The sequence below is a fragment of the Vicugna pacos genome, chromosome 16, assembly GCF_048564905.1.
Source record: "Vicugna pacos chromosome 16, VicPac4, whole genome shotgun sequence".
Lineage (NCBI taxonomy): Eukaryota > Metazoa > Chordata > Mammalia > Artiodactyla > Camelidae > Vicugna > Vicugna pacos.
This window is the reverse complement of record NC_133002.1, coordinates 56640852-56656984: the sequence shown is the minus strand read 5'-3', so window position 1 is coordinate 56656984 and position 16133 is coordinate 56640852. Positions and strand designations below refer to the sequence as shown.

The following is a 16133-nucleotide window of genomic DNA, read 5'->3' as shown; positions in this document are numbered from 1 at the left end:
ACCCTTCATCACGGAAGAGGGTGATGTGGTGACCTCTGCCCTCTAACCCCAGTTTGACCTGGGCATCCCTGCAGCTGCCTGACTTGCTCACTGGCTGTCTCATCTGCCTCCTAGGTACATGATCACCAGCCTGGACCGCACCCACGCCGGCTTCTATCGCTGCATTGTGCGAAATCGGATGGGCGCCCTGCTGCAGCGGCAGACCGAGGTCCAAGTGGCCTGTGAGTACAAGAGGGGACTCGGGCAGGGTGGGCTGGGGAGCAGGAGCGGCTCCAGCCCTCACCCACTAGCCAGGCGCTAGGCAGAGCCACACCCCAGCTGCAGCCTCCCACGCTCGTGGGTGCTCATGGTGGGCCTCCCTGCCATCCGCGCCAGTGCTCTCATCCTGTAGTCGATAGAGCTGAGGCCCAGGAAGGTGGTGGCTCCAGGCCGCACCACTGACAGTGAGCACACATTTGCTGGCTCTGAGCTCAGCTCTTTTTAGATGGGACCAGCTGCTTCCTTTTTTTAAAAGGAGGCCCTGTCACCTGCTTCCTGGGCCTCCTCTGGCTGAGGTTGGCCTCAAACTTGGGGGACCTTCATAATGGCAGACTTCCTGGGGTCCCCTGTGACCTTAACTTTTCCATCCCCCAGCTTGCTCATCCCTGGAGCAGTAAGAGCATGGGGGTCCCCACCATCTCAGGGGGCACTGGGAGATGCCTTGTGGTGGGTAGCGTAGCTCTAAGACGGAGAGGGGAGGGAGAAGGGACTCCGGAAAGGGCCAGGCAGGCAGAGAGTAAAGGGCTTCCCAGAGCCTTTGGGGTAACAACCTTCCCGCATTGTCACCAATCCCCAAAACAGCATCAATCAGCACCCTTCCCCTGTGACTCAGTATTCCCTTCCCAGACCACCCTCCCCCCCCACCCCTTCTGAAATAGCTGCTGTGTGAGCCTCATTACGGGCTCTTTCGCTCTGGGATTTTTAGAGGGAGGGGTCCCAGATTGCACGGTGGGCCTTGGGAGTGTGGAAGGCCTTAACGGGCACTGAAATTAAAAAATAAAATAAAAGGACACCCTCTCATCCAGGGCCCATGGGGGCTTGACTTTGATTTAGCACAAAAGAGAGAGCTTGCTGCTTGGAGAGAAGTAGGGAAGAGAAATCTAGATGAAAACCTCAAGTGAGGCAGAGTGTTTATAATAATTATGGAAAACAACCATAATCAGAAGTGGAGGGCCGATGGTCCCATAAATCAGCACTAAAGGCAGCTCAGCTGACTCCAAGAAGTGGAAAAGCCTGGAATTAAAATGATGGATCGGGGCCGCTTTCAGCCGGCTGGAGGACTCCCACGGAGCTCCGTTTAGCCAGCGCCCAGCGTCCAGTGGTCCAGGGACGGTTCCGGTCAACCTCCAGAGAGACTGAGCATGTCTGTGTGTGTATGTGTGCTCCAGGGTGGGTGTGGGCTCATGCACGTGTGTGTGCACATGTGTGGGTCTGGATGGGTCTGCCTCTGTTCACCGATGTGCACGTGGCAGCATGTCTGTGTGTCTGTGTGTGTACGTGTCTCTGTGTACAGTTGGAATTGCCATTCGGGACACCAGTCAGTCCGAGCTCTGTGGGTTGAGTGTCTGTTCCAAGCCCTTGGCTCCTAGGAGACAATATAGAAACTCTCTGGAGTTGAAAGCCCCTGAGATGAGATGACAGTCCCCCCTGGGCTGGCTCTGCTGATCAGAGAGAGAAAGGAAGCTAAACCAGTGTCTGTGCGGCCGAAATGCATCTTTCCTTGGCAGTGATAGGGGTCCAGGATCCAGGGCTCAGCCCCCGGACTGCTCCCCAACCACATGCATACTCCTTCTCAAATGAGGATGCTCCACTGAAACCAGCCTAGCATGGTCACGGGTCCCATCCCCAGACCCACAGGTATCTTCCTGTCCCCAAGTTCAAATCCCACCCACCCAAGCTGTGTGACTTTGGGCAGGTGACTTAACTTCTCTGTGCCTTCGTGTATAAAAAGGAATGTTAATATTAGTACCTACATGACCCGGCTGTCACAAGGCATAATCAATCAGTGCACGGAAACCACCCTATACAGCGCACAGCTGGGGAAATGCTCTGGGTGGCCAAGTACTTTCTTGTCTCCACCAGGCCAAGCAGGGAAGGCGTCCTGGAGTAAACACTCACAGCCTTTCTCATTCTGTCTACCTGTGGAGGTACAGTCCTACCGCCCCCTCTGCTCTCCAGGGCTAAGGGTAGAGTGAGGCAACAGGGATACAAAAATTAAGGAGGCGCCTCCTCTCAGGTACTCACTGTGCTCTTGGAGGACCCTAACAGTGGGTGCCTCCTTAAATCATTTACCTCCCTCGCCTATCCCAGGCCTGGGCTCCCCCAGGTTTGTGCTCTACAGACCTCCTGAGTCCGTATCTTTCTCTCCGTCTGTTTCTCTTACACAGTTTTGCGGGTGCACACCAGCTGAGGATGAGTGGATATTGCTGCTTCTCCAAACCCTTCATCTTCCCTCTTTTGTGGTTTCCGCTTCCCAGGATGGGAGGGTTTTGTCCTGGGGATTCAAGCTGCCAGTTCCCCCAGTGACTGCCAAACTTTGGGGCCCTTTCCGGGGATCAGATCAGGCCAGGCAGACCCCACCCCTGGCTCCCATCCCACTTGCCAAAAAGGGGCTGTGGATTGGGTTCTAATGAGAGATTAATAAGGCAGCTGTGCTAACAACGAATGATAATGGCAAAGTCGTTACAAAAAGATACTTTACATGTTTTTAATTACAGCAATTAAGGGGAAGTCAATAAAACATCCACCGCCTCTCCCCAGCGCCCTTCCCGGCCCCACCCCGAGTCGCTATAAATTTCTGGCGTGTGCCAAGCGGGCTGAATGGCTGAGAGGTGGGAGAGCCTTCTGGAGTCAGCAGTCAGATCCTGTGGGCGCCTCTGAGTCCTCCTCACCTGAGCGACCACCCCGAGCCCTATCCCAGCCCTCACGAGGTTGGCAGATGGCTCAGACTTGCAGCCCCCCAGCCCAGCCACCAGCCCAGCCACACCCCGCGGGGCCAAGGGCCCCTGCCCCGCGGGGGAGCCTGGCCTGCCAGGCATCTTGCCGGCACTCGTACAAAATGAGAGTTGAGGGTGATAAGCCTCTTGTCACATGGGCTGGGGGTGATGCCCCCAAAATGCCACCCGTGGGCCTGTTTTCTTTTCTTTAGGGGGGTAGGTAATTAGGTTTGTTTGGTTCTTTGGAGGAGATACTGGGGATTGAACCGAGGACCTCGTGCATGCTAAGTAAGCATGTGCTCTACCACTTGAGCTACACCCTCTCCCCTGGGCCCATTTTTCTTAATTCTCAACCTGAATGTGGAGAATTGAGTTGAATGAATTGAACAGAGAATGGAGATGTGGAAGAGTTTGGCCAAGGAGGCAGGGTCTTTGGGACAGATGGTGGTGTTCAAAGACACAGTCAGAGCTTGGATGTTACTCAGAATGCAGTGGAAGTCATAGATGGTTGAGGGGCAGAGGCATAACCGGAGGGAGAAGCACCATTTTCATAAGAAACAAACAAAACCATCCCATGAGGCACCATCCCCTGCCCACCAGATTGGCAGAAACCAAAGAGGCTAGCGAGACCAAGTGTTCAGAGAAACTCCCACCGCTGCTGGTGGGCGTGTGAACTGGCACATCGGTGCGCATTTGGAAAACAGCTTGGCGTTATCTCATAAGATTCACGTGTGCACAGCCTACACCCCGGCAGTTCCACCCTTAGGCACAACCTCTAGGGAAAGTCTCCCAGCCGGGTGTGTGCAGGGGAGGCACATGAGACTGTTCTTAGCAGGACAGCAAAACACTGGTAACAAAGCCAGCCTGCAGCAGCACTGTGCTATCTTGATACCCCGACATCCAAGCAGCCATGAAAACGACTAAACCAAGCGCAAAGACAGAGATGGAGTGCCCACCCCCCCCAAAAATGTTGCACACACACAAAAAGCTAATCACAGTAGTGACGTACAAAGTAATTGCAGGTACAAAGGGCTTAGAAACAGACTGAATTAACCATCAGTTGTTGAAGGAAGCATCTACACGTGAAACTTGAAAGAAAGAAAAAAAGCGATGACGGGGTTGACACCACACTCAAGACGGTAGCCGCCCCTTGGGGGGAGGGGACGCCGTGGGGAGGGGGGAGGCTGTTAGGGTTCTGCTCCTTCGTCTGGGTGGTGGGGACGTGAGCGTTCATTCTGTTCTTCTTCTTTAACCTACCCGTGTAATTATATTCGCTCTTTTTTATGCGTGACATATTTCATGGTAAAAACATGTTTTAAAAATGAATGAAAGCCATAAATATATTCTCAAGTGGAATGCATTCTTTGCAAGACCTTTCAAGAGATAACAAACACATCAGGAATCACTTTTAGGCCACATGCAGCCGTGCCCCAGGCCCCCACGTCTGTGCTCTCGCAGGAATTTGTGGGGGATGTTGGATCCGCGCTGCGGGGCATAACGTGGGGTATCAACAAGCATGCACTTCGGAGAGGAAGTGTGGGAAGCAAACCCTTATCTCTTTCTACCTCAGTGGCAGTGAGTTTTCCGAGGAGATCCTGGGTCCCCAGCCCTGTCAGTGTATGACCGTCCTTTCCTCCAGCCTTTGTCCCACACAGGCTGGCTGAGTGGACTCCCTCCGCAGCCCCCCCCACCCGCGACTGCTGCGCCGTCCATGCATGCCTGTGCCCTGGGTCCCATGAGCAGAGGCGGGGCGCTCCCCAGGCAGACCTAGGAAGCCCATTTGGCAAAGTGGAGTGGAGAGAATTGGGAGGGTTCTGGGGACCTAAGAGGCACAGTGAGAGGAGATTGTGGAACGGAAAGACAGATGAGAGCGTCAACTGGAAAACTTGGACTAAAGTCAGCTGTACCCTTCCTTCATCTGTCCCTCCCACCATACATACATATATATATACAGTCATCCATCCCTGCATCCCTCATTTCCTCCATCCATCCATCCCTCCCTCCCTCTCTCCATCCATCCATCCCTCCACTCCTCATTTCCTCCATCCATCCATCCCTCCATCTCTCCATCCATCCCATCCCTGCCCTCATCCAATTATCCATCTATCCATCCACCCATCTATTCATTCATCCATCCAAACATCCATCCATCCAACCTACTGACCCTGCCCTACTGGCATTTTAAAATTTCCTCTTACTAGCCCTTCTCTTCTACCTCCTAGCCCTCACACACTCCTTTCCCCCAGACTGTCACCCTCTGCCCCAACCACACACACACACACGCAGCTAACACCTACCCTTTACTTATGTCTCTGCTTAAAAAAGCCTCACCCCACCTCCCAGGCTAAAGTAGGTTCCCTTGATGCTGCCTCTCGTAGAAAAACCCTGTTCCTCCTTCCTCACGGTTGCCACAGTTTGCCCCTGAATGTTTGTGGATTGGTTTGCTTGTGCCTGTCCCCTAACCAGGACCACAGAGGTCCTACCACTGCCTGACCCACAGTAGGGACTCAACAAAGAGTCACTGCATGACGGTATTGGATGAGTTTAGGGGCCAGGTGTCTTACAGGGATTTGCTCATGAATATAATTGAAGATAACTGAGCCGCGAAGCCTTCAATGGAGTAGCAAGAGTTAAAGAATGCGCGTGAAGAATTTAATGCAGGGGATAAATTGTGGAGGAGGCGAGGAGGCAATACGGAGGGAGGGCCGAGTTGGAACGTGGGGCTGCCTGGCCCTGACTGCTCCCGTTGGATAAGCCACTCTGTCTCCATGAGCTTTCATTTCCTCACTGACGAAATGGAGCTAATCAAACCCGAGAGGGGAGACAGAAACACTATTACCATGAAATTGCTTTAAATTGTTGAAATATATCTTCAGAATGCTGTGAAAAGTTTTTTTAAATAGATAAAATTGTAAGAACGGAAATCAATGTGATTTATTGATGCAACTTTTTTATAGGCAGAGCCAGGTAATAGAAATTAATCAACAACTAAAAACTGTGTATTTATGGAAGCTGAGGTTTTGTCTTGTTATGCAGATTAAATGAGACGATGTGTGTGAAGTCCACCTAGACAGAAACCTGACGTAGGCTCAGTGCTCAAACAAGCCTTTGCTCTTGGACCGTTTGGGTGGCACAGGGTGATCTTTGTTGAAGAGGCTGCTGTTTAAACTAAACTGTGAAAAATGGATAGGATTCCAATATTTTAACACTACAAGTATTAGGCCTAGTTTTCAGCATTTTAGTATACCCTTCTGTTCCTATGGCTACAAAACAAATTATCCGCAAACATAACATTGTGCCACCATCATTTATCGCGCTCACATTCTGTGAGTCTGGACAGAGCATGGTAGGAATGGGTCACCTCTGCTCTATGCTGACTGAGGTCTCAGTGGGAGACTCAGAGGCCGAGGGCTGGATTTATCTGAGGTCTCACTTGTTCGTTCCCACGTCCAGTGTTGATGCTGGCTGCCGTCTGGGACCTCAGTCCCTCTCCCCATGAGCTGTTCCTATGTCTGTGTGGGCAAGATTGAGCTTCCTTACAAAATGGCAGCTGGAGTCCAAGCAGGAGTGTCTGGAGAGACAGAGCCAGGCCTTTTGATGGCCTAGCCTTGGAAGTCACATAGCATCACTTCCAGCATATCCTACTGACGGAGTCACAAATCCCCCAGACTCAAGAGGTGGGGACATAGGCCCCACCTCTCAGTGGGAGCAGTGTCAATCACACTGCAAGAGGAGCATCTGGAATGGGAGATAAGCTATCTTTCCATCTTTGGGACGATACAGCCCGACGCTCGCATGCATTATCTCACACAACGCTGACTATAACCTATGAGGAGGCTGCTCTTCTTAACTCCACTTTACGGATGAGGAAATGAGAGCTCAGCGAGGCCAACATTTTGCCCTTTCTTGTCCTGAAGCCCCCGCCACATCATGCACCCCTCCTGCCACTATGGAATACTTACCCCCTACTTTTCCTCTCGGCCCTCTCTTTGTACGGGGGGGGGGGGGGTCCTGCCTGGAACGTCACCAGAGCAAGCCATGATTCACCAGGGTACCACAGTTCAACAGCATCCCTGGAGGAGCCAGCCCACGGAGTGTCTCCAGAAATGGAGTCTGCTGTCAGCATCCTTGTTCTCACTCGGCAGGCAGTGACAGCAACGCTAGTGGCTTCGGGGTCGCTGAGACACAAGTTCGAATCCTTCTTCTGTTACTTACTAGGCATGACCTTGGGCAAAATGTTGTCCTCCTGGGAAAGTCCCCTCCCCCATGCCCTCTGCCGCAGGTTGGCTCTGAAGGACCCGATAATAATATCTGATGCAGGTTTCCCGAGATTTTCAGGTGCTAAAACCACCCCCAAATGGAAGGAATTAACTACTTGATGCTCATGAGCACGTAGCCCCCAGGCCTTCTGGTGCCTAAGATTGATCACCGTCCTAAGATTGATCACCATCAACCCATCAGAACTGTACGCGGCTGATCACAGACCCTGGGGCGCCCCTCCCTCTCCTAGCCTTTAAAAATGCTTTGCTGAAACCCTTCAAGGAGTCTGGGGGGTTTTGGTGGCATGAGCCACCCATTCTCCCTTCTTGGCCCTGCAGCAAACCTTTCTCTGCTCCAGACTCCAACATTCCGGCCTCACTGTGCTGTGCGTCTTTGTGTTCGGTAACTGATACAAACTCCAAAGCAGGGATTGTCATAGTGATGGATGGGGTGATGGGGCCACAGGGGTAGTCTGAGCATGGTGTCCCCTTTCCCCACGGTCATCCCGTCTGCCCCACAATTTCCTTCTGCTGCCGCCATTCCCAACCCAGGAACCGGGCAGTCTTGGCAGCTGACCTCCAGCCCTGACCCCTGCGTGTGCTCTTCCCTCTCGCAGACATGGGGAGCTTTGAGGAGGGCGAGAAGCACCAGAGCGTCTCCCACGGAGAAGCCGCTGTCATCCGTGCTCCCCGCATCGCCAGCTTCCCCCGGCCGCAGGTGACCTGGTTTCGGGACGGCCGCAAGATCCCGCCCAGCAGCCGCATGTGAGCACCTTGCTCTTGGGAGACGGGATGGGAGGGGCGGTGGGGGGACTCTGGCCCTGGGAGAGGAAGTGTGGAGCCACGTGGAGCCCCCCCAGAGTGCTGAGGCAGAAGGGCCCTTTCCGCAGAAGCCCCTCTCAGCTCTCCTGGGATGCAGCAGACTGGTGACAGCCCAGGTGATGGAAGTTTGGCTCACGGGGGCCTTTCTGGAAATGTGCCTGTGGAGTCTTGGAACCCGGACAGCTCAGTGGCCTTCCTGGGGAATCCCAGGGCGGTGGCTCCGCTCTCACCTGGAGAACAATTCTGCCTCTCAGAGCACTTAAAAACTCCAAACAGGCACAGACAGGGGCTCTGTCTCTGTGGTGACAGACCCAGGGCTCAGGTCAGTCATGCCAGGGCACGTGGGGCGGGGGGGGGGGTGCTGGCATCTCCCTGGCAGGGTGGGTGGCCCGGGGTGTTCCTGCCGGCCGAGGGTGGCCGAGTGTCCGCTGGTGTGCCCGGGGCCATGTGTGTTTTGGCTGCAGAGGAGAGGTGAGGCCAGGGGAGGCCCGGCAGGAAGAGGAACACAGGCCCTTTCAGCGCTAACAAGGACCCCTCTGTGTGGCCCGGGCAGGGGTTGTGGCAGCCAGGCTTGTGGGCAGAGGGATGGGACCAACACCTCCACAGAGAGCGGGCGGAGGGGTGGCGCAAAACCCGGGAGGCAGCCGGCCCTCCTGACCCCCGGGGAGAGCCAGCCCGGCTTTCCTCTTCGGGAATCCCATCTCCCCTGCTCCCAGAGGCGAAGAGACCACCCTGGTCCTGGTCTGCTCATGCCGTGGGTCCACTGTGGGTGCAGCCCGTCCTGGTCTCTGTGGGAAGCAGGAGTCAAAATGGACAGTTCTTGCCTCTGGGGAACATGAGGTCCAGGGAGGGAATCCATCGTAATCACTGGTAATCTCCTAGCAACCACAAGGGCTCTTGTTTCCTGAGGGCCTGCTGAGTCCTCAGGTCTGGGCTAGGCACATCCCCACACCGCCCTCCCCTCCGGGACAGACACGGGCCTCCGGGGAGAGGCCCCCTGTCTCGTTCCCTTTTCAACCCCCAGAGTGCACACTCAAGTATTTGTGGAATGAAAAATATTTATGGAATGAATGAAATAATTGTTGAATGAATGACCCTCACAAGCACCTTATCGGGTAGCTAATTCGATCCCCACTTAACAGACGGGAAAAGTTGAACTACTTGGCCACATCTCACACAGCTGGTTCCAAGCTCGCTGACCCCAGAGTCAGGCCCTTCATTCTGTCTGAGGCGGAAATGATGTGAGAACAGGATAAAAGGGATGAAGTTGATTGCACTTGGAGAGAATTGGGGCTGGAACAGTGATTCTCACCCTGGGTACCTGCTGAAATCCTTTGGGACAATTTAAAATAGATCTTCGGATTCTACCCCTCACACATTCTGGTTTCATCAAGATGGGGTGTCCCAGGCGTTGGGATTTTTAAAAGCTCCCCAGTGATTCTAACATGCAGCCTCAATTGAGAACCACTGTTCTAAAATGTATCTGTTACCTACAGACACAACAGTGCTACATAACAAATGGCCCCAGTGACCTGCTGCAATAAGCATTTGTCATGTGAGCCTGCAGATGGGTGAGCTGGGCCTGGCTCTCTCCCTTGACTCGGGTTGGTTGATGAGAATGACCAGTTGAGTCAACTGCCCCACATATCTCAGCCTCCAGCCCACAAGCCCTGACATCTGGTAATTGCAGGGGAACAAGAGAGGAAGCAAACAGATTTTTCAAGCCACTGCCAACATCTTGTTGGTCAAAGCAAGTCCCTTGGTAGAACTTAGCCTCAAGAAGCAGGGAAATTAACTCTGCTCTTGAGTGAAGAGACTACAGAGTCACCTGGCAGGTGACAGTTGGAGGCGATCCCCAGGTTCACAGGTGGGTTCATGCTGTGTGGGTCTAAGCAGGCTCCCTGAGGCCTAATTAAGTTTCAGTAAAGCCAGCTGAGCATGGTTAACCATTAACATAGACACTGAGGTTGAATTGAAGAAGGGGGACCACTCAGCCACACAGGTGCTGAGACAGGTAGGCGAGTCCCCACCCCTTCCTAACTCCCTTTTCTGAGGTTATCTCACATGTCCTAGGTGTGTCAAGGATGGTATCCTGCAAGCCAGTCAATGGGGAGTGACTGCTGGGAATACTCTGTTAAGAAGGATTCTGAGGCCTCACTCAGACTCAGCGGGAGGAACACCATGGTGGATTTGTAGCACGTGCTGTGGCGGGGGGAGCAGCTCTGGGCGTTCGTCTACTGAGTTTGCTGTGGTGGACGAAACCCCTTCTCTAACTAACCTCACTTTCCTAACAGCTTCCCACCTCCTCCTGTCATTTCTGGCCTCTGCCCTCAGCCCCCTTTTCATTCCCAACAGCCTCTGGCACCAGGACAGAACCATCTTGACGAGCACACACACACATACACCTTCATGGTCACATCACCCTCTCCAGCTCTCCTACCAACGCACAGTAAAACACGGGAGGATTTTATCTCGGCAATTACAGCAGATTAATACTCATAACCAAGAGGAAAGTTCCTTGGAAGCAAATTCTCTGGGGTCTGTTTGCCAGAGATATGGATCTGATGAGAGAGCAATCAGCCGGAGGGGCGCAGGGGTGCGGGAGGCCGGAGCTGGCCGCAGAGGACCGCGCTCACTCCCGGTGGAAGCCAAGATTAGTAACCCTCGCCTGTTCCTTGATACTCATTGTTGAAAAGGAGACAGGATTCCTAACAGGCACATGCTGGGCAGGTTCTTAGATGACTTCTTTTGTTCTTAATTAAATGATCAATTGGGCCCCCCTGGAGTGGAGAAAAAAGGCTGACTTCATAGGAGTGGTGGACGGAAGGTGGGTGGGGGCTGGGCTCATCAGAGAAGCGGGAAAGACCTAGGAGATTGAACCCAGCCCCTGCCGGAGAGTGGAGCCCTGACGTCCACGCCCTGCCAGAAGCTTCCTTCAGTGTGGGTGCCTCCGGGGTGCAGCAGGCCAGAAGCCCTCCCGAGTGCCACAGACAGACAGCTGTATGCACTCTATCAAGGGGATGGTCATCCCACAGAAGGCTACTAGCCCAGGGGCCTTCCTCCTGCAGAGGAGAGAGGGAGGGTAGGTCCAAAGGCCATTAGCCCTTCCCCAGCTGTCCACCTCCTGGTCCGCTCCATGTTCGGAACTCAAACCCAGGTCCTGGAGGTCCCGGACCAGACTGCTTTCCTCTAGTGCCAGTCAAGGCCATGCTTGCTGTGTAACGGACGGGCCCCCACATCCCAGGGATTTAGTGCCAGAGAAGTTTATTTCTTGCCAATTTAAAATCCCTCCGCGGGCGAGGAATGGGGAACACCCTCCACCATGCTAGGCTTCCAGTGGCCTTGCTGGTCCCAGCCCGGAAGTGGTACCCCCCACTCCATAGCCCACTCCCTCTGCCTGGATGCAGGGCCGGATGGCAAGGGTGGCCCCTGGCTTCCCAGCAGCTTCGTTTCTCTGTGGAACTGGAGCCTGCACCAGGGGTGGACAGCAAGCATCTCTGCCACCTGGGCATGCCATCCCCCCTGGACAGGTTGCCAACCACGGCACAGTCCACGCTGTGAACCCAGCACATCTTCATTGTGCAGGCTGTCCAGTGCACTGTGGGACAGTTAGCAGGATCCCTGACCTCTCCCCACTAGTTGCTAGTCACAGCCCCACAGCTGGGATAACCAGAACTCGTCCAGACATTGCCAGATGTCCCCTGGGAGGTGAAGCCACTTCTTTTTTTTTTTAAACTTGTTTCTTTAATTTTTAAAATTTTGAAGTATAGTCAATGTACATTGTGTTAATTTCTGGTGTACAGCATAGTGATTCATTTATACATATATTTTCTTTTCATTCTTTTTCATTATAGGCCATTATAAGGTATTGAATATAGCTCCCTGTGCTATACAGTAAGACCTTGTTTATTTTATATATAGTAGTTGGGATCTGCAAATCCCCAACTCCCTCTTCCCTGGTAACCATAAGTATGTTTTCTATGTCTGTGAGTCTGTCTCTGTTTTGTAAATAAGTTCCTTTGTGTCCTTTTTTTCTCTCTGATTCCACATATAAGTGACATCATGTGATATTTCTCCTTCTGGCTGGCTTCACTTAGTACAACAATCTCCAGGTCCATCCGCGTTGCTGCCAATGTCATTGTTTTATTCTTTTTTATGGCTGAGTACTAGTCCATTGTATATATGTATCACTTCTTTATCCAGTCATCTGTCAATGGACATTTAGGTTGCTTCCATGTCTTGGTTATGGTAAATAGAAGCCATTTCTGATTGAGAACCAGTGACTTAGAAGGATAAGTCAGAATATAGACAAAATATAGCCAAAGGAGAGAAAGGGGTGGAGAGAGCCTTCCTGGTCAAAGAGAGAAGGAATCAGAGGTGGGAGTCCTCCGCTCTGGAGGCAGAAAGCAAGGATTCAGGACAGGCGAGTGAACTGGAGGGTGGGTTCAGCGGAGTCCGGTGCACGTACCTGCCAAAGACTTCATTCAGTCTGCTCCTACAGCACCAGCGCAGTAGCTGGGGCAACTGGAACCCAAGGCGTCCCTGTGCACTGCAGCTCATCAGATTAGCCCTGACCTTGGCCCGGGTGCCAGGAGAAGGCTGAGTGAGAGGGAGGGGACAGCCTCAGGCGACATGAGGACTAACAGGAGTCAGAATCTCTCGGCCTCGGGGCTGGGCGGGATCTTCCCATGCATCTGTTTACACCCCTTACACAGATGAGGAGACTGAGGCCCAGCAAGGATGAAGCTGTGTACCCCCTGGGGGTGAGGCCAGAGCTCCAGTATGGAGCTGCCCCCTGCCCTGGCCACAGCCCAGCTTCCCTTTCCCTGGCCCTCACCCACCACCACAAGCTACACCAAAGGACCAGGAGGCCAGTCCCTGCAGGAGATTTCCACGTGAAGAGATGGTCACACCTCTGTCCCATTGTGTCGCTTTTAAGATATTTAAGCCTGGCTCTGTCCCAGCTCCTGTCACATCATTAGCTGGAGGTTAAAGAGCTCTCCAGGGTGAAAAGAAAGACATCATTAAGGTTCCCAAGAATTAGGGCAGGAGAGCTTTGTCTTCCTACTTCCTGGAGCTCAGCAGATAGTGTGAGATTCAGCACTCGAACCCCCAAAGCCAGAAGAAGGGGGCGCCCCAGCACAGCCTGGCTGAGAGGGACTGGGCTGGAGAGGCATCAGTGGGGAATGTTTATTTGAGAGCCTGTTTAAAGCTCTGTAACATTCATCTAATGGGAAAATTTGAAAAGAATTCAACTGGATTGGTCCTTGTTAAACTGTCATTAAAGATGTTTAACAGCTGTCTCGGGCACATCCCATTAAAATCCGGAGATAGACTTGACAAACTAATGGTTTTGTTTGTCATCAGGAGAATGGGTGAAAGGAGGTGCCGGCAGAGCTGGCGGGGCCAGTGCTCTGGCATCCACATCACATGGGGTCCCCGGCTTCCCGCAGTGGGAGCCAGACTGGGAGCCAACAGCCCATGTCAACATCCCACTGCCTGGCGGCCTTTTCCCCTCTCACCCAGCCAGATGGTCCCACTCACTGATGAGCTTTGGAGAGAAGGAACTGATACCCTAAGAGGAGACTGGGGGTAGATGTGAAGCCCAGAAATCTATTACGGGCAACCTGGGGCCTTTGACCTAAGCAGATTCAGGATTAGGTTAAGGCACTGATTTTTGACTGGTCCTGCTGATTCCTAAATAGATCATCCATCCATCCATCCATTCATTCATTCCAGTGAATGAGTTTCTTTAGTTCTGGACACTCAAGGTGCAGACATGACCCGACACAGCCATCAATGCTGTGATGCCGGGAAAGGGTAGAATTCTGAAGGAGCTCTGGCCCCTAGCCCAGGTCTGGGGTGGGGGCAGGGAGGAGTCACCAGGACGTTCTCAGAGCCCTGGGCATGTGCTGTATTGGGGTCTGATCCCCAGCACTGACAGTGTGTTTGGGATTCTCTGCAAACCACATGTGGCTGGAGTTCAGGCAGGCAGTGAGTGGTTCTGGGAGGGGGACTGAAGGAGGGCTCCTGGCTCCCCTCTCCCATCCTCGGATGCTCAGAGCCCCTCAGCCCCGTCAGAGGAATCCTCTTCCTCTTTCCAGAGCCATCACCCTGGAGAACACCCTTGTCATCCTGTCCACGGTGGCTCCCGATGCAGGCCGCTACTACGTGCAGGCTGTTAATGACAAGAACGGGGATAACAAGACCAGCCAGCCCATCACTCTCGCTGTGGAGAGTAAGTAAGCGGCGGGGCCTGGGACCGATGTCGGAACACGCCATTAAATCTTGGGAATGGGGCTCCTGGGGGTCATTGGGAAGATGGAATGGCAGTGGAAGGGGGAGGCTGGGGGAGGCTGGGGGAGGCTGGGGGAGGGCAGGGAGGAGCAGGAGGAGGAGGAGACCCAGCTGGAATGCAGGAGAAAGTGTGTGCGCAGAGGATTACAACCACCCCTGGGGCCCAGGTGCTGCCGGGGAGAGCCCACCAGGAGATGGAAGCTTGTTTTTAAAGACATGCAGTAACTGCTTCTACCCAACCAGCACATGGAAAGCACCACTTTGACTTGGAACCAAGCCATCCTCCCTGATGGGAACTCAGGCTCTCTGCCCAGGCTCTTCCACCTAAAATTTCCCCTCTGCCCATCCCCAAAGGCTGCCCAGCACCCTGGAAGAGAGAGGCAAAGCCCTCCCCAGTGGCAGAGCACAGAGGGTAGCAAATTAAAAGGGTGACTCCTTGAGTTTCCTTTGTCCAGCCGAGACTGAAGGCAGGTTTCTGATCAGTGATGAAAATGCTGGGGTCAGGGTGGTTCTCCCCACCCAGACCGGCCCCCTCCAGCCACGCTCCACCCCTGGGATAGAGAGGTGGGCAGGGGGAATCACAGAGCCCTGGGACCAGAGGCCAGAGCTTCCCGCAGCAGATGAGCAACCACGCAGGCTGGGGGAGCCAGATGTTCACGTCTCTCCACATCTGTACAGCTGCTGCTCTCAAAGCCAGTCTCATTCATCATCCACGGTCTGGCTGGGATGCACCCGCCAGTCACAAGATGAGGGTGCCGGCCAGCCTGGGACCTTCCCGTGTCCTTCCTCTGATTCCAGCCTCCGTCATCCAGGGCCCAGAAAACCCAGAACATTCCCCAACCCTGACTGCGCCATTCCTGGGCCTTCTGAGCGGCAGCAGAACCCCTCCCCATTCCCACAGTGACTTCCTGCCCCACACCAGGGTCCCGTCTGCCTAGAGGCCTCTCTCTAGGTGCAGGGGGCAGAGTTTCATTCGTGATACTCACCCATCAAAGTCACAAGTGTGACCTCTGTTATTGACCTGGGCCAGGGTCTCAGTCTAGTCCCAGCAGCCTGCCCCCAGCCCCTGACCTGGGGCTGCTGTTTCTATGGGAAAAGGAATTTAATCATCAGAGGGGGATATTTTTCCACACTTATTTTCCTGCAATCAGAACCCCCGGAGTCTAAGGCAATCGAGTCATTTGGTGAGATGCCTGCTCACCGTCCGAGTCAAGGCCAGGCACCTTCCTGGGTGACTCAGTTGGCCCTGAGACGGAGGCTGGAGCCTCCTACTGTGCCCCTCCCCCGGCCTGCAGCCTCCTCCTGGCTGACTGTGGGGGTCTTCACTGTCTGCTTCATCTCAACCCCCCAAGCCCCCGGCTGGTCCCAGGGAGGCGGGCAGGGTCCCTCTGGCCCCCGTGTCTGCCCAAGCCTCCCTCAGTTGTCTGTTTCTTTCTTTTTTTTTTTTTTTAGTTTTTTTTAAGAAGGGGGAGAGGTAATTAGATTTATTTATTTTATTTATTGTTAGAGGAGGTACTGGGGATTGAACCCAGAACCTCCTGCATGTTAAGCATGTGCTCTACCACTTGAGCTATACCCTCCCCCAGTTGTCTGTTTCTCCCATCCCATCGCCCCTCACCTCCTGCTCTCACGCGGTGATCTGTACCGATGGAGAGCAGAATCAGCTGATTTTCGGCTAATTTCTCCTCCCACAAGTGACTGCACTTCAAATCCCTGTTCCTGTCGCTGACACAAATCCCCCAGCTGCCTCCCTGCCTGTGTGCCAGCCAGTTTGCTCGGA

General features: G+C 53.7%; 1 protein-coding gene across 1 annotated transcript in view; it reads left to right on the top strand.

The window, feature by feature from the left end:
- The window catches only part of SDK2 (sidekick cell adhesion molecule 2), a 247341-nt gene that overhangs the window by 145349 nt on the left and 85859 nt on the right, over positions 1-16133 (top strand). Inside the window, exons 3-5 of the mRNA XM_015235247.3 lie at positions 115-221; positions 7852-7999; positions 14161-14294. Of these exons, the coding sequence (XP_015090733.1) occupies positions 115-221; positions 7852-7999; positions 14161-14294 (389 nt within the window). The remainder of the gene's footprint in view (positions 1-114; positions 222-7851; positions 8000-14160; positions 14295-16133) is intronic.